At 48.5% G+C, this 18,976-nt stretch overlaps 1 protein-coding gene across 1 annotated transcript in view; it reads left to right on the top strand.

Annotated features, from left to right (window-relative positions):
• The window catches only part of LOC148442319 (guanine nucleotide-binding protein G(q) subunit alpha), a 156,990-nt gene that overhangs the window by 117,717 nt on the left and 20,297 nt on the right, over positions 1 to 18,976 (top strand). The window contains exons 4-5 of the mRNA XM_088464069.1: positions 5,805 to 5,933; positions 7,531 to 7,660. Coding sequence (XP_088320195.1) covers positions 5,805 to 5,933; positions 7,531 to 7,660 — 259 coding nt within the window. The remainder of the gene's footprint in view (positions 1 to 5,804; positions 5,934 to 7,530; positions 7,661 to 18,976) is intronic.

Raw genomic sequence — 18,976 nt, 5'->3', positions numbered from 1 at the left:
TGCATGTCATCTCTGCTTGCCCCATTGTGTGCACAGACATTACTACCTGCTCACTCATTGCCCACTGTGTACGTATAAGGACTGTGCCCCTTTCCTATTCCTGACACACATTCTGTGTGTGTCCTCTGTATACTCCCAGCAGCAGCTACATGCCCTTCACCTCCCATTCTCTGTGTAGTCTTTTTTTTTTTTTTTTTTTTTCTTTCCCCATGGCAGCCTCATCCTGTACCAACCCCACCTCCTATTCTGCCACTTTCCGCAGTAATCTTTCACTGGTATGAATCACGCATCCTCCGCATGCTTCCTCTGCAGTCAAACATCTGGCTCCTGTTGATCACAGACGGGGCACCGCGGCTTTCCCCTCTTCCCTTGCCCGGCAGTAACCGCCCCCGGCCACACACCGCAGACTGGATGATCAGCTTCCTGTCCTCTGGCTCCTGTAGAGCACCATCGGGGCACCTCAGCTTTTTACAGTAATCTCACCGGCTTCACCCCCTGCCCAGCAGTAACAGCCCCCAGCCACACACAGCAGGCTGGATAATCCGGATCCTGCACGGAGCAGAGAGTGAGAGGAGGGCGGGAGATCTCTCACTCTATGTTCTCCTCCCCTTCCTCTGCATTTGAAGCATGAAACAGATTATTACAGGACAGTGCTGCTGATTGGTCAGAGTGCATCCTCAGGGACCCATCGTTTTGTTTTGTTTTTTGAGTCCCCAATGCCAATTATCGGGCAAAATACGCGCTATAGCGCATATTTGCGAACACTGGGCAGTCATGGCTGCTCAACTTAGACGGCAGGGAGTCAGGATACTGCCATACTTGGCAGTCTCCAGAGATGTTACATCATCATCTCCAGCTGACCATTGCCTGTCTACAAGACCACGGCTGGATAGTCAATTGGAAAAAGTCTTCTCTTTCTCCAACTCAAAGGATGGTACATCTAGGGGCGCTACTGGATTCTCTAGCACAAAGGGTCTTTCTTCCAGGAGACAAGATTTTGGCTCTACAATGGCGAGTGCGCAAATTGCTCTGCAATCGAAGAGTATCAGTCCACTTAGCAATTCAGGTCCTGGGGTCCATGGTATTCACCTTCGACATGGTGGCATATGCCCAGTTCCATTTCAGGCCCCTGCAGCGATGGATTTTGTCTCGGCGGGAGGGTCAGTATCATCTGATAAAGTCTCAAACGATCCACCTCCCCAGAGGTTCGGCTCTCCCCCTCATGGTGGCTACAGACCACCCATCTAGACAAGGGTTGCCCATTATGGGTCCCAAATTGGGTTCTCCTTACCACGGATGCAAGTCTTCGAGGATGGGGTGCGGTGACAGGTCATCGCACCTTTCAGGGAAGATGGACAGCTCTGGAAAGTCTCCTGCCCATAAACATTTTGGAGTATCGTGCCGTGCACAAGGCCCAGGACCTCCTTCAGGGCAGGCCGGTCCAGATTCAATCCGACAATGTGACCACAGTGGTCCTACATCAACCATCAGGGAAGCACACAAAGTCCAGCAGCCATGAGGGAAGTGGCGAACATTCTGATTTGGGCAGAACGCCATCTTCCTGCAATCTCGGCAATATTCATTCCAGGAGTCCTCAACTGGGAAGTGGATTTAGTAAGTCGTCAGGACATACACGCCAGAGAATGGGCTCTCCATTCGGATGTCTTTCAGCTCCTGGTGGACAAGTGGGGACTACTGGACGTAGACCTCATGGCATCACGTCACAATCACAAGGCTCCCAGGTATGGGTCCTGGAGCAGAGACCCCTCAGCCGCCTTCGTGGATGCTCTGGCGGTGAGGTGTGATTTCAGGTTGCCATACCGGTTTCCTCCAATCTCCCTCCTACCAAGGGTTCTCAGAAAATTCAAGCAAGAGGGCGGCAGGGTGATACTAATAGCCCCGGCTTGGCCCAGGCGACATTGGTTCACCGATCTGACCTGTCTATCCATAGACAATCAACTTCCTCCTCGGCCCGATTTTGTTAGGGCAGGGTCCCTGTCTACATCCGGACCTACCTCGTCTAACTTTAACGGCGTGGCTTTTGACTCTTCCGTCTTAAAGGCCAAGGGTTTTTCTACTTCTGTGATTCAGACTATGTTCAGGGCAAGAAAGCCTTCCTCTGCCCTCATCTATTACAGAATTTGGCATTCTTTTTTTCAGTGGTTTTCCCACAGAAAGTACGACCCTAAAGTTTTCAGGGTCTCTGGACTAGACCTCTGTCTCCACTCGGCTACCTTGTCAGTTTGGTTCCAGCGCAGAATCGCTCCCCTGCCGGATGTTAGAACATTTTTGCAGGGTGTTTTCCACCTTCCACCTCCGTTTGTCCCTCCGGTGGCACAGTGGGATTTATCCTTGGTTCTCAGGGCGCTGCAGGCTCCTCCCTTTGAGCCTTAAACACAGTGGACCTCAAATGCTTGCGCTTTTTGTGTTATATGGTTTCCACAAGCGAGGCTGGCCAGCTGACAAACAGACACTGGCTCGCTGGCTGCGTATGACTATTTCTCAGGTTTGTACACTGATCTCCTTGTTACTAGCACGGTGACAGCACATTCGACTCGGTCTGTGGGACCATCATCGGCGTTTAGACATGGCGCCTCTGTGGAACAGTTGTGCAATGCGGCCACCTGGTCTTCTGTCCACACTTTCATGAAATTTTATGCATTTGATACTTTTGCCTCCCAGGATGCTTCCTTGGGCGGCGGATTCTCCTCTCTGTTCAGGAATGTCCCCACCCTTAAGGAAACTGCTTTAGGACAACCCCAAGGTAGTTCCTGTGGACCCTATGGACCCTGAAGAAGAAAATAAGAGTTATGGTAGACTTACCTTTTTGTTAACTCTTTTTCTTCGAAGTCCACAGGGCGCCCGCCCTGACGCACCTGGCCTCAGTTGGGGTCTGTTCCTTGTCACTGATTCCCTTACCTTTGAGAGAGTGTTTCTAGTGTAAGTTGTACTTCCTTCTCCTGCCATTTAGGCTTGTTTACAAACTGAGTGCCTGTGGCTGGGGGCGGGGTATATATGGAGGAGGACCAGTGCATTCTGGGAGCTGAAGCTTTGGCTGGTGCCTGGATCTCTCCAACCACATACCCAATGTAGTTCCTATGGACCTAGAAGAAAGAGTTAACAAAGGTAAGTCTACCATAACTCTTATTTTTTTTCTAGATGATTATTCCACTTTATACACTTTCTGTAATCTCTGCGACAATCACTAAATGAACGTTACCAATCGAAGACAATTGTGTATAAAAACTCAATATATCGTCTACTAGTTGAGATCATTAACCACCAATGATACTTTTACTTATAGGTAAGGAACTTATCCTTCCTATTATCCTTTTTAAATGCCTATGTTGGTGGCTGAGGTCGTTTTTTGTCCTATACAATTATGTGAGAGTCCCCATATATCGTGTACCCTGTAATAAAATAAAAGCCTGTATTTATAACCTCAGGCCTCCCAGTCTTCAACCCAAACGATGTAGTCTGGGCTGGTTTTCACTGTAAAATGGAAGACTGTGTGTGTGGCTCTCTTTGCTATAGTGAAGACTAGTCAGGGCCCCCTACTATAGGGAAATGGCTACCGGCCCCCCCACAGGACTGTGAGGGATGAAGCCGGTCTTCTGAAGTGCCAAAATGACTATTCCTTTGGTTCAAGTTTAGTGGACTGAAAAAGTCCCTGACGGGACTATCAATTATCCTGAATAAGCAAAAAAAAAAAAAAAGCTTTTTACATAACAGTCTACAAAACCTTGTTTGCAAATATAAAATCTCCTTTTTTGGTCCATCGTAATCCAGTGATTCATAAATAGCAAACCGTATGGGCAGCATGTTTTGCCTGTAACAGTAACATTACAACTTAAGAAATTTATATTGCATGCGCTATGTATGTACTTGCAGATTCCAGTGCAAGTCTCTGTTTAATTATGTTGCTCCCCCCTCTCCTGCCCAGAGCCCCCTTTCATGTGGCAGGATGACTTGCATGTTTAATCCTCTGCCCATTTTATTAACTTTAATAGAACTCCATGCTTTAACAGTGAGTCTCTCGTGAAAGTCACATTTCCATGTAGGTTTGTCACATGCTGGTTATGAGAACATAACCTCTTATGTGCTGGGGACCAGTTAAACCATTTGTAACAAAAGACCTTCTGAGATGATAAAAATATGCCTAAAACGCCATCTGTGAAGATTGTTTTTGATGGATTGCTCCAATAAATTTGTTTTAAAGTTAATTTGAAAACCTTTATTTTATCATTCCAGTACATATTATGCAATCCTACTTTGACATAAATAGGTTAACTTGAAGGAGATGTTCCACAAGGTTATTTCCATAACTGTGTGCTTTGAGAGGTTAATTCCACTCAAGTCTGAAAATCCTGCTTTGGGACAAGTTTAGGTACCCTATAGTAGCGAATGCTACTGCTTTCCTCCAGTGATGGCGGTTGCCCTGATAGCTCTATGGGATCAGCGACACATCAACTGAAGCTTGCAATAAAGTTGTCAATACTCTTCCTCTGGGAAGTCCCATTCACATTGCCTGCTGTTATTCTGATGTATATTTTACAATGGGATGTATTTATAATACCAGCAGTCGGGATGCCAGCGCTTAGATTGCCGATGCCAAAATCCTGACACCTGTTAAAATCCCGGCATCGGCATCCCGACCATAAGTAGTGGGATTAGTCATTAGGGGGAGGGTTAGGGTTGGGCACTGGGGGTGGGAAGGTTAGGTTTAGGCACTAGGGGGGAGGGTTAGGTTAGGCAGCGAGGGGGGAGGGTTAGGATACTTACCAACATGTATCGGTATCCTAACCCTGTTGGGATCCCGACCACCGGCATCCTGTACCCAACCCTTTACAATATATTGAAGCAGAAAATATGACTAATAGGGCATGGTCTTATTAACAGGTGTTATGTTCACCTGTGCACTTCTGACGTTGGTTACATTTCTTCTTCAGGGTCCATAGGGATCCACAGGGATACCATGGGGAAAATGTAGTTGGAGTGATACAGGCACCAAACAGTTAAGCTCCCAGGATGCCTCAGCTACTCCTCCACTGCCCACAGGCACTCAGTTTTGAATTTGGTGCGGCAGGATTCAGACGCACCTTTTATAACAGGTTGACTGCTCAGGTAGTCCCAAGCTTTTTATTTTATGATTTATTTTAGTAATTTTACTATTAGCGCTAGGCGCTCTAAAGGACGTCTGTGCTGCTGCTCCTTCTACCCCTGCCAGCGCCGTAACACCAGTAACCGGCCCTGTCGGAGGCCACTTTAGTGGGGCGTCTGCTCCCCCACTAGACCACCGGTGCAAGTCAGTCTGGTGTCGGGGGACAGTGGCGTCGGCCATGTATAAGGCCAGTGCACCTGAAGGTTGTTACAGCATAGGGGAGGTAGGCTCTCCCTGGCAGCCTCTCCCCCAGCCCAGACGCCAATCGAGCTAATGTTTTCCCGCGTGTGGGTTGCTCCTCCTACCCTCCTCTGTTATGAGACGCACAGCGACCACTATTATTGATGTACTGAAGCTGCTGGTCTCAGGAGGTTTGGGTCTGGTCTCCCTGTATACCTCTCCCAAGAGACCAGGTTATACAGTGCTTAAAATCCTACCAAGCCTTGTGCTTTGATTAGTTGATTCAGGGCCTGTTGCGAGTATATTGTATATACTGATGAAAAGCATCCCTGAAACCTGTATTCAAATGTAAGTGGCTATACATGTAGATTATTCCTTATGCCGTTGCACATTTAAAATGTATGTGTAAACAAACATGATCACAGTATTAAGTGCTAACTCCAAGCTCTTATTTGATTTACAGCTATCTGAATGACCTGGACCGTATTGCCTCTCATGGATATCTTCCTACCCAGCAAGATGTGCTCAGAGTCAGAGTGCCCACAACAGGAATTATTGAATATCCATTTGATTTACAGAGCGTCATCTTCAGGTAGAGAGTAATTGGATAGAAATCATTATTGTAAATTCAACAAGTAAATTTAATTCGGAGCATGCATGCCACATTCCCTGCCAGCAATTCCTGTAGGTTGGCCTAATATTGAGTTACTGTAGCTAAAATCTTAATAATATGCCCCATCCTTCCACCATTATTTAGACTGGCTGTAACTCCAGATCATCAGATCACCACGATCCGTGTGTTTAATCATCTGCCAACTATACTACTGGCTCCTCATGTGATAAGGTTGCTTGGCGACTTTGCAACACACACATACATGCCCAAATTAAGCTTTTACACCCCTAGTCTGTGGTTGTGAGAATTTGTGAACCCCTTAGACTCAAGGCACACAAACAGTCCAGGTTTTAGTGATATCCATGATTGAGCACAAATGGTTAAATCAAAATAACGAGGCTACTAATTAACACACCTGTGCTCAATTATGGCTATCCTTAAAATCTGGACTGTTGGTGTGCCTTGAGGACCGTGGTTGGGAACCCCTGCCTAAAGGCCCCCATACATCAGCAATTGATTGCAGCAATCGTGCAATTTGCAATCGATTGAAAAAGGGAGAGATTTTATACACAATCGATTGTGGCAATTTTTATACACAATCGATTGCAAATTGCACGATTGCTGCAATCAATTGCTGATGTATGGGGGCCTTTAGACCAATCTGCTTTATTTTTATGCTGCAGTTCTCATTATTTAATTATGATGAAATAGAAAATCTGATTGAAGAGCTGTATGTAAGTGAAGCAGGCGTCACACTTTAAATTCTGGGCCTGATTCAGACCGGCTCGCAAGTGCATAGCAATCGCAAGCGGGTCGCTGGTGGCCCAGTGCACACGCGCGAGCACAAAAAGCACTCGCTCCGTGGCTCACTACAAAAGGGATGGCTGTCGATGTTGATCGACAGCTCGCCCCATTTTGTAGGCGTGGCTTCACAAACAGAGGCGTTCCCAAACGAATGCCTGCCGTTTGTGGGCGGCCCCACTGACATCAACAGTGAGCCAGAAGCTCTCTGGGGTTTGCGGCCACGAGACCCTACCACAAGGGTCTCGTCGCAAGCCCGATGGTCGCGATGGTCTTGACCATCGCAACCATCATCCTGGCCGCTCGCAATAGCTGTGGGTTGTCACCACAGCTATGCGAGTGGCCAGGAGGCCGCAACTAAAAAAAAAAAAACAGTGCCTGCCCTGATTCAGAGCGAGCGCTCGCTTTTTGCGAGCGCCTCTGAATCAGGCCCTCTGTTCAAAATTTGGTAGTTTTTGACAGTATGGCAGTTTTTGTTGCTCAGAAACAGTCCTGTTAACCATTTAAAATCTGATGCTGGTTACACACTGCGACGTATCGGACAGCAGACCGATTAGTCGTCCTAGAGGGAGATTGGTAAGCTATTCACACGCCAAATGATCGCTCGATATTTCTGCCCTGACATCACAACTGGGTGGGCATTCTTTTTTTTTACATTTCTATTTACTTTTTTATATTTTAAACTATTATGAGTTCCTGAGTCTTTAGGAAATAGTGTACCCTAATTTGTATATTATGCTGTCACTGACTTGTAACTGTTTGCTGTCCTCTGTAGAATGGTGGATGTAGGAGGACAGCGATCAGAGAGGAGGAAATGGATACACTGCTTTGAAAATGTCACCTCCATAATGTTCCTTGTAGCACTTAGTGAATACGATCAGGTGCTTGTGGAGTCTGACAATGAGGTAAGTTCATTTAATTTGTTTTTTTCTTTGCTTTGACTGTAGTTATTACATGACCACAAAACCTCATAAGACGGAGACTTATCAAAGCTTGGAGACAGATAAAGTGGAGAGAGAGCGTACCAACCAATCAGCTCCTGTCATTTTACAGGCTGTGTTTGAGAAATGACAGGAGCTGACTGGTTGGTACTTTCTCTCCAAGTTTTGATAAATCTCCCCCTAAATGTGAAATTCAGAAATGCACCTCCAGTCATCCAGTTAAGTCTGGAGAAATAACTTTAGGACAATACAGGGAGTTCGGAAGGTTCCTCCGCAGTGACTGTGCTAAGTGTGTGACAGACAGTGATGGCTCCAGAGGTGGGGCTGCAGCGCAGTTCAAAATTCAAATAGGGGAGCCACACCAACTGCCACCCCAAACGCCGCCAAACATCGCTGGCCGGACTCACTGATAGTTGGTGTGGCTCCCCTATTTGAATTTTGGACTGTCACACACTTGGCACACAGTCACTGCGGAGGGTCTCCCTGTACGGAAAGTTCATAGCAGTTACTGTGACATCATTGATGTATGATTTTACCACTGCAGCCTGTACAGAACATTTGCCACGTCACTTGCCAATCTCACAAGTTCTCATTCTGCACTGATCCAAGAAAGAGAAGCACCTCTGCCCTAAGCATTGACTGACTTGTATACTGTAAGGAACAGACAGCATAATGTACATAATTTGACTGGACTTAAGTGCATCAATTATTTCAGGTTCTTACTGCTTTGATTTAATAACTTACATTAACCAGTCATTTATTTGTTTTATATTTCTAAGCCACTAATGATTCGATTGGTACTTTGTATCCGTTTTTATGAACTTCTCCTGGTTTCTTTACATGCCAATGATGCACATAACGTAGCACATAGCATGTTCTATATGATGAAAACTAGGAAAGAGGCTAAAACTCATATGTGAACTTGTCAGGCAAATCGGTGGGAGGAGGAACCTCCTTTCCATTTTGCGAGGTACCTCAGGTGTGTGCGTACAGGGCCTAATTCATGTTTGTGCACCGTTGTATTCGCAATTGTGATTTCTTTAGGCTTTTGAACTGCTAATCTTAGCAGGAGAAGCTGCTGCCCAGAAAAGAAGATTGACGCCCACCGGAGCCATCGTAAACTCATTCGCAACTGCATACAAATACGCAGACTATACGCAAGAACAAGGAACATCAACTGCTAGGGTAGCCCGATGGCTATGTAGACAGTCCATGGCAGTAGCGACACAGGCGCCATGTTTCACTAGTACTTGATTGCAACAGACAACAGATACACGCTCCGACAATGGCCATTACGTGCCTGTGTTTTGCAGCCACTCCCCGTTACCGACTCCAAACAGTCCCTTCCTATCAGTCACTCTACGTTAAAAATCTACTTGTGAGCGCGATTGCAAAAGCTACTTTGCATTTGCCCAGTGCGATCGCTGTGCACATGCAGTCTGCAGATAATTGCTCACTTGAGTGAACAGCGGTGGTTGCATACAAACATAATTTAGGCCCACAGTAAACTACTAATGACATGCTTATTCTTAAAGGAGGCACTAGCTTTTTTTTTAGGTTTGTTTTACTTTGCTTACATAAAACAATAAGTTAAAATTTGTAGCTTTGTTGTTTCAAATTTATAGACCACTGTGTGGCTGTGATTTGCTAAGCAGGGCCCGATTAAGACTGTGGCGGATGGGATCACAGCACCAGGCCTCCATATAAAAATAGGCATGATGGCAACAAGATAACCAGCCGCCTAGCTAGTGGCAATCAATCATAATATTAATATTGTGTTTCTATTTTCCTCCCAAAATTATGTATTTTTTCTGCTTTTATATATTTGGGGAGACATTTGGGTATGATAGTGTAGGAGGTGTACATGCCCGTATGGCAACAGCCACACAGCAGTGGACATGGCTCCTCCCCTTCTCACTTTAGGCTTTTGATACTTTTCAGCCCATGTGGTCTTTAATCCAGCCCTGTTGCTACAGTGTGCTTTTGTCAAACCAACAGTTTCCTAACTGTGCAATATATCATCATCATACCTCGTGACCTAAAACTCAAAGTTTGCTCAAATTGCATGCTGCACCAATTATGTCCCACTTGACATAACTGTGTCAGCCACGTTTTATCCCTTTATATATAGATAAAACATGGCTGACACCATTATGTCAAGTGGGACATAATTGATAAAATGATTTACCTACAAAAAACATAGGGAGGTATTTGTTTGGAAAGTGGAACAGCAGCAGGGTGTGTTGTGTAGGTTTTTTGAGGGTGGTTGACTGGATTCTTTTTTTGCTTATGAGGTTTTTGAGAGGATCAGGCCGTATCACCAAGCATTGGGTAGGTTTAAGTGCTGTTACTAGTGACGAGAACTGCTATCACCACTATCTGTGAGGTAACAGTGATTGGTCTGACTAAGAATACAGGCAGATGTTCCCATAGGATGTCCGATTGCTGGAAGTGGATGAAATTGTAACTGCTGCATGTGACTCAGAATAAGGCCCATTGGTTGCACACTTTAATGCAATGTATGCCCAACATTCAACATTGCTACAGGTTCATTCCAATATGCCAGACCTTGAATTGTTCTCTCCACATCCTTCCAGCAAAACGAAAAACTGAGAAAATAAGCGTTTGCATATACAACGGAGAACTAACAATTGCACAAAGAACACTGACGGACTCTAGAGTTATAGCAATGTTTTTGTCAAGGTGGCCATGACAATTGGCATAACAATATGTTTTGGCCTGAAAATGACTGCTGTTTCCAATTAAATGAATAATCTCAAAATGGATAGGTTTGCTATTGACCATATTCTGAGAGATAGTTGGGAAATTACTACATATAGCCACTCTTGGTCTGTGCATAGGGTCATTTTCTTACAGTAGATGAATGGTTCCTGAGACATCAGAAGTGATTCAGCCTGAGAGGCCCGATGTCTGAAATTCACAGTGCCGGGTCGTGGGAATGGCTGGTTTAAGTGAGAAGTAACAAAACATTGGGCGAAATTCAAAACAAAGTGATATCCCAGGCGATGCCCTGATGCGCACTTATCGACCATTTATGGCAGTGCCAACTATGCAAGTTTTCAGTCGCACCATTATGGGGTGACAGGGAAAACTTGTCATGCCGGCAGATGCAATTTGCTGTCTTGAAATGGCATATTTCCAATGTCTCTCTGAATTTAATTCCACACATTGAGACCAAGGGAAATAACTTTAGTTCCATTGTGCTTCCTATACAGACTCAATCACACACAGATATAAAAGTGTCACAAATGATATTAATCTGCACAATCTCCTGGTGCGTCCTAGTCGCATCACATTGCGACTAGGACACCTTCTCGGGCAGGATAGTAAAAGGAGATAAGATCAGATATGTAAATGGGAGAGGATTGGGCGAGGGCTTTGTAGGTGAGTATGAGAAGCTTCAATTGTGTTCTGAAGGGGAAGGGGAGCCAGTGTAGGGCTTGTAGGAGAGGGTAGGCAGGTGTAGTACATTTGGAGAGAAAGATGAGCCAAACAGCAGCATTGAGGACAGACTGGAGTGGAGAGAGGTGGGAGTCAGAGAGGTCCTATAAGAGAAGGTTACAGTAGTCCAATCTGGAGATGACCTGTGATTGGATGTGGGTCTTAGTTCCTCAAAGGGTGAGTGAGGGTCTGATCCTGGAAATATTTCTGAGATGGAAACAGCAGGATTGCAAGAGGTACTTAATTTTTTTCTATTGCTGCAAAAGTGGGAAATATGGGTCTTTGGCAGATGTCATTTATGTATTTATACCACTTTTCTGCCATTGCTCAAAAGCCCAAAATTTACACCTTTGGGCACAACCAGTATTTTTTTTTAAATAGCAGGATAATTGGTCCAGGGGAAGAGGAAAATGTCTGAATCTTGTTGGCATGGTTTCAGAGAGTTAGGGAATGGGAGAATACCAGGTGGTGGAAACAGACCGTTCTCAGGCGCAAATGGAAACTATACCAACACTATTAACCTCAATCTGTGGCCAGGTTTTGATAGGGTTTGATCAGTTACACAAAATTTCTACTTCAGGGTCCATAGGGGGTCCACAGGGTTGACCTTGGGGTATAGCTGGATCTGGATCCACGGGCACCACGCAGTTAAAGCTTTGCTGCTCCCAGGATGCACTTGGGTCCGTCCTCCTCTATACCCCGCCCCGGCCACAGGCACCTCAGTTTTAGTTGGTGCCCGGCCGGAGTCGGGTCACCCTGTCGCAGTGGGGCTGCAGGAGCAGCCCCTAAGCTTTATTTTAAAAGAGAAATTTTTTATTTTTTTCTTCTTTTTTTTACACTGTTAGAGCGGCAGCATCAGACTGTCCTTTAGGACGTCCACGCTGCCGCTCCTTCTCCCCGCTGGCGCCGCGACGCCAGTACAGCTCTGGGGATCGCGGCGGGACCCCAGAGCCTGTACTAGCCGGGCTCTGGGGACTCCCTTGACTGCTGCCGGACGCGACGGGGATCAGGTAAGCCGCGGGTCGCCGCGTGCGGCGGCCCGCGGATACTTCAATGCAGTCAGGAGCCTCCGGTCTCTGGGGACAGACCGGAGGCGCTAGCGGCGGCGGGCTCCCCCTCAATTGAATACCCCGCGTGTCCGCTAGACCACCAGGGTATCAGGCTGGTAGCGGGACCGGCAACCCGGGGGTTAATTGCTAGCCAGGGGAGGCAGCCTTCCCTGTCTAGCGGCTCCTCCCCTCAGCTCAGCGCACCTTTCAACTAGGAGTCTGGCGTCGCTGAGCTGCTCTTATCTTACGGCCACTCCTCCTCTGAGGTCTCCGGCGGCCATCTTTACTGGCACATCGCAGACTCCCAGGCGGTATCAAGTGGACCGGTCCCCCTGTGTACCTCTCCCCTGCTAAAGGACAGTGTACACAGCGCTATAGCCCTCCCAGACACTGAATCTGGGCGGTTGATTGTAGCGGAAGGTGCAGTGAGTATAACTTTTCTGCATTGTATGTGACTATTGCTAGTGCTGCCTGTCTGTGACTTATTCTCCTTTACTGTCAGCTTATACCTATCCCTTTCCTTCTCCTACGGCCCGGCAGGTGTGTGGGGGAAGGGCGTTTTTCTGAGACCCTCACTTATATAAAACACGTATTTGTGGGGTCAGTCACATACTGTTGTGTGCTACACAGTACCATATCTGGGCTGTTGTGTCGCATACTGGTGAGTGCGCGGGTGTTAAAACCGTAATTCCTCTGGTGATACCTGTTTCTTGTGATTTACGGTATCATGTCTGATGAGGAGACTGAGCGCTCTGTGGCTCCTGTGCTATTTTCCTGCAGACGCTGTGCTGCTGGAGTTGATGGGGAGGACTTATCTCAGGATGGTCTGTGCGGGCGGTGCCAGCTGGTACCGGGCCCCTCCAACCCCCCTGTATCACAGGACCCTCCTTGGGCGATGTTTTCACAGGTGCTGGCGTCTATTGCGGACCGGTTATCGGTCCCATCAGCGGTCCCTTCTAGGGCGTTACCGCAGCCCACCATCCCCCATTCCCCGAGGGTTCCACAAATGTTGCGGTCTTCCCCCGGGGCCCAGACTGTGGGTCCTTACTCGGGACTGCCTGTGTATGTGCAGTCTTCCCCAGGGACGTGTCAGTCTGTAGTGCCTTTGCAGCCTCCGCCTTGGGTGGATGTTCTATCCAGCTCCGTACAGAGTCTGGCGGCTTCATCCTCGGCGTTTCAGTCCATGTTGCAAGGTGATGTGCCACCAAGGGTGTCTAAACGTCCGGTTGTGAGTTCACTAGCTGCGCAGTTGTCGGACTCGGAAGTGTCCTCAGATGATGGAGAAATCCATGAGGACTCTGACTCTGATGTCATGGGGCAGGAGGTGGAAGCTAAGTCCTCCATTAATGTTCCAGCCTTAGTTAGGGCGGTGCGGGCTATCCTACATGTTGAGGATGATGCGCCGGCTCCTAGGTCGAAGTTTCCTAATTTTAAAAAGGCCAAGGTGACCTCAACTGTGTTCCCCCTGTCTGATCAATTATCGGATCATATGGCGGCGGCCTGGCAATTACCTAGTAAGAGGTTCCATCCACAGAAGAGGTTGGCGGCGAACTATCCTTTTCCTGAAGCTCATTGCAGGAAATGGGAAACTCCGCCGGCGGTGGATTCACACGTCACCCGCTTGATCAAAAGCGCGACGTTGCCATTGCCGTCTATCTCCTCTTTGAAGGATCCCACGGACAGGAAGGTGGAGACTTGTTTAAAGTCCATTTATTCTCTTTCCGGGGCGGTGGCTCGCCCGTCCATGGCTATCTCCTGGGTGGCTAAAGCCATTGAGGCATGGGCCAATGCCTTGGAGGATACCTTTCCTGATGAGGCTCCGGATATCCAGAGAGCGTTAGTGGGACAGATGCGGGATGCAGCTTCCTATATTGGGGAAGCGTCTTTGGATGGCAGCCTGCTCACTTCTAGGGTGTCGGCTGCAGCGGTATCTGCTCGGCGCTCCCTGTGGCTGAGGTCCTGGAGGGCTGATGCAGATTCAAAAAAGGGTCTGGAGGCCTTGCCTTTTAATGGTGATTTACTATTTGGTCCGGATTTGGACAGAATAGTGGATACTTTGGCTAAGTCCAAGTCGGCTTTTCTCCCTTCGGCCTCTGCGCCGGCTAAAGTGAGGAGCTCTGCCTTTCGGTCCTTTCGGGTTCAGGGTAAGGCCAAGGGCCAGTCCTTCCCGAGACATTCGGCGACCAAGGCCGCACCCAAGCCCAAGAAGCAAGCATGGAGTGCTCGACGCCCTTCTTCCAAGCAGGAGGATAAGCCTGCTGCCTGATGGGACGGGCCTCTCTCTGGGGGACCCCAGAGTGGGAGGCCGACTTCTCCAATTCGCCCAGTGTTGGCACAATACCACCACGGATGCCTGGGTTCGAGAAGTAGTCTCTCAGGGGTACGCCCTGTCTTTTCGGTTCAGGCCGCCCCACCAGTTTTTCTGTACGAGTCCTTCTCTGGACAAGACCAAAGCTGGTCAGATTCAGGTAGCTATAGAATCCTTGCTACAAGCAGGGGTCATTGTTCCCGTTCCGCAGTCTCAGCGCGGGACGGGGTACTATTCTACTCTGTTTCTGGTACAGAAACCCAATGGTTCTCATCGCCGTATCCGGAATTTGAAGTCTCTGAACAGATACCTCAGAGTTCCCAGGTTCAGGATGGAAACGTTACGTTCCATCATTCTGGCGATGGAACCCGGGGATTATATGGTCTCCCTCGATATCCAGGACGCCTATCTCCATGTGCCCATAGCACCGGCACATCAGCGGTATCTGAGGTTTGCTATCCTGAACCATCACTACCAATTTCGGGCGTTGCCTTTTGGCCTTTCCACGGCTCCGAGGGTGTTCACCAAGGTGATGGCGGTTATGGCTGCCCACCTTCGGGGTCAGGGTCTACGTCTGTTGCCGTACCTGGACGATCTTCTGCTGCTGGCGAGCTCCCCGGAGGTGCTTCTTCGACATCTCCACCTGACCATTGCTTGTCTTCAAGCACACGGGTGGTTGATAAACTGGAAGAAGTCCTCCCTGATTCCATCACAGCGGATGGTTCATTTGGGAGCCCTGCTGGATTCTCGTCAGCAGCGGATTTTCCTGACTCCAGAGAAGGTCTCCTCCCTGCAGCTGCGGATACACAGTTGCCTGAGCAGTTGCCGCCTGTCGGTCCATTCAGCTATGAGAGTTCTGGGGTCCATGGTGTCGACATTCGACATGGTGGAATTTGCCCAGTTCCATTCCCGGCCCCTGCAGGCGCTGATTCTATCGGAATGGAACGGGTTACCTCACCGGATCCGCTCTCAGATGCTGGTGTTGTCCGCGGAGGTTCGGCAGTCTTTGGCTTGGTGGCTTCAGACGGTGCATCTGGTCGAGGGGCGCCCCTTTTGGATCCCGGACTGGGTCCTGCTCACGACGGATGCCAGTCTTCGGGGTTGGGGGGCAGTGACCGGCTCATTATCGCTTCAGGGTCGTTGGTCCGCGGAAGAAGCACTTCTCCCCATCAACATCCTGGAACTGCGGGCTGTGTACAGGGCCCTGCAGTCGTCCGGCCCCGCTCTTCACGGAAGGGCGGTTCAGGTGCAGTCCGACAACGCTACCACGGTGGCGTACATCAACCACCAAGGGGGAACTCGCAGTCGGGCAGCAATGTCGGAGGTGTCTCGCATTCTTGCTTGGGCGGAGTGTCACGTTCCAGCGATCTCGGCAGTCTTCATTCCCGGAGTCCTCAATTGGGAGGCGGACTTCCTCAGCCGTCACGATGTGCATCCCGGGGAATGGTCGCTTCACCCAGAGGTGTTTCAGCTACTCGTGGACAGGTGGGGGCTGCCGGAGCTGGACTTGATGGCCTCCCGTCACAATCACAAGTTGCCCGTTTACGGGTCAAGGACAAGAGACGCAGGCGCCTGTCTGGTAGACGCTCTGTCGGTGAAATGGACGTTTCACCTGGCGTATCTGTTTCCTCCGATATCCTTACTTCCTCGGGTTCTGCGGAAATTCAAGCAGGACGGCGGCACGCTCGTGCTGGTGGCTCCGGCGTGGCCCAGACGTCCTTGGTACTCCGATCTGAGGTGCCTCTCCATCGACGCTCCGTACCTTCTTCCTCAGCGTCGGGACCTGTTGTCTCAGGGGCCCTGCCTTTACCCGGATCTGGGTCGGCTGTCTTTGACGGCGTGGCTCTTGAGACAGCCGTCTTGAGGTCTAGGGGTTTCTCCAGTTCAGTGATTGGTACCATGCTTAGGGCACGCAAGCCTGTCTCCGCGCGGATTTACCACAGGGTGTGGCGCACTTATTTTCAGTGGTGTGAATCCAGAAACTATGATCCGCAGGTGTTCCGGGTTTCCAGAATCTTGGAATTTCTTCAATCGGGTTTGGACCTCGGCTTACGCCTGGCCTCTCTGAAGGTTCATGTGTCTGCTTTGTCCGTGTGGTTTCAGCGACGGATTGCTACACTGCCAGATGTTTACACCTTTTTCCAAGGTGTTCTCAGGATCCAGCCTCCCTTCGTGCCTCCGGTGGCTCCGTGGGACTTGACGGTGGTACTGAGGGTCTTGCAGGGTCCTCCTTTTGAGCCGCTTGAGTCGGTGGAGCTCAAGTGGCTGACGTTTAAGACCATTTTTCTCCTGGCAATTGCTTCGGCCAGGAGGGTTTCAGAATTGGGGGCGCTTTCCTGTCGCCCTCCTTTTCTGATTTTTCACCAGGACAGGGCAGTGCTCCGCACGCGTCCTGAGTTTTTGCCCAAAGTGGTTTCAAAGTTCCACATTAATCAGGAACTTGTTGTGCCAGCTTTTCAGTCACCTGATCTTTCTGCTGGTGAGGCTTCCTTGGATGTGGTCCGGGCACTTAGAATCTATGTGGACCGGACTGCTTCGGTTAGGAAGACGGATTCTTTGTTTGTCCTCTTCGGTTTTCACAAGAGGGGTTAGCCTGCCAACAAGCAAACGTTAGCCCGTTGGCTTCGTTCAGTTATTTGTGAGGCTTATGCGCAGGAGGGTTTACCTGTGCCAGCCTCTGTTAAGGCTCATTCCACTCGTTCTGTGGGTCCCTCTTGGGCTGCTAGACGTGGCGCCTCCGCTGTTCAGCTGTGTAAGGCGGCTACTTGGTCTTCAATTCAGACGTTTTTGAGGTTTTATGCGTTTGACACCTTCGCCTCTCAGGATGCATCCTTTGGGCGCCGGGTACTCCTTTCAGCACAGGAGCGTCCCCGCCCTTAGTTGAACTGCTTTGGGACATCCCCAAGGTCAACCCTGTGGACCCCCTATGGACCCTGAAGTAGAAAACAAGAGATATGGTAAGAACTTACCTTTGTTATCTCTGTTTCTACGAAGTCCATAGGGTCCACAGGGCGCCCGCCCTGACGCACCTGGCTTCAAATGGGCTGTGTGGCTGGTCACCGGTTTTCCGTCTCCCATTTCTGTGAGTATGGTTTCTTGTGTGTTCCAGTCTTCCTTCTCTCTGTTTAGTCTCCTCCTCCGGCCTTAGCTGCTTACCAACTGAGGTGCCTGTGGCCGGGGCGGGGTATAGAGGAGGACGGACCCAAGTGCATCCTGGGAGCAGCAAAGCTTTAACTGCGTGGTGCCCGTGGATCCAGATCCAGCTATACCCCAAGGTCAACCCTGTGGACCCTATGGACTTCGTAGAAACAGAGATAACAAAGGTAAGTTCTTACCATATCTCTTGTTATTGAGCAAAGCTGTGCAGCAATACAATGATGCTTAATGTTCAGAATGTCTAGACCAGTTCCTCATACCGTTATTTGCCGGATCCTAGAGCATTTTTTTTCCCACAAGAACTCAAATTGTGAGGGTCAGAAATAGATGAAATTAATTTTTTGGAGGTTGTTGATCCTAATGGCATTAATGTGACCTGTCAATCTAAATCAGGAGATGTTAGCCTTGAACAGTTGATAATGTTTGGTGACCTTCACAAATATTTGATTTTAGTCTGATGCCATTTAAAAGGGTGATCTTTTTGTTCCAGCATAACCTTATCTGACTTGAAATGTAGAAGTCTAAGGGGACGACTCAATTGTTTTTGTGTGCCCAATCGCCCATCACTTTAGATTGGGCAGCCTTCAATTCTTGTTCTGACTCTGGGCGCTCATTCACTGGTTGTGCCCGAATAGACCCGGTCTAGCAACGTAAAACTGCTAAACCCATCTAAACTACTGGCCGTGACATGGAAAATGTGTTGAAAAGTCGGGTGCAGGGTGCCCAAAATTCTATTGAATTCTTCCCTAAGACTTCAGTTTTGGGGGGATTGATTTTCTACACCTAGTGGAAACTATTCTTCATTTTCTTTTAAAGTGAGGAGGCTGAGTCTGTTCCTGTCAAGAGAGCATTTTCCGTTTATAGGGAAAGTTTGTGTTGATATCAATTACAATGGATTTTGACTTGAGAGGTTCAATATGTAGCACAGATATTTAGGAGAGCGGTTAATGAAAACAAATGAAGGTATTTAGGAGAGGAGCATTTGGTGTAAACAAATGGATGATAGTTGGTGTAATGGATAGCGTTACTGACTGGGTTCGATATCCACCATGGCCCTAACAGTGGATTTTGTATATTCTCCCTGTGATTCTGTGGGGGTTTCCTTCCAGACTCCAAAAATACACTGGTAAGTTAATTGGTTCCCAACAAAAATGAACCCTAATGTGCGCATATGGTAGGGAATATAGGTTGTAAACTCAACTGGGGCAGGTGCTGATTATATTGGCCAAATATTCTCTGTAAAGCGCTGCAGAATATGTATGCGCTATATAAATAATTGGATGCGGTCAATATCCCCACAGCTGG

Source organism: Taudactylus pleione, unplaced genomic scaffold, assembly GCF_031769625.1.
Source record: "Taudactylus pleione unplaced genomic scaffold, aTauple2 ptg001573l, whole genome shotgun sequence".
Taxonomy (NCBI): Eukaryota; Metazoa; Chordata; class Amphibia; order Anura; family Myobatrachidae; genus Taudactylus; species Taudactylus pleione.
The sequence above is the reverse complement of the archived record's forward strand: the minus strand, read 5'-3'. Positions and strand labels throughout refer to the sequence as shown.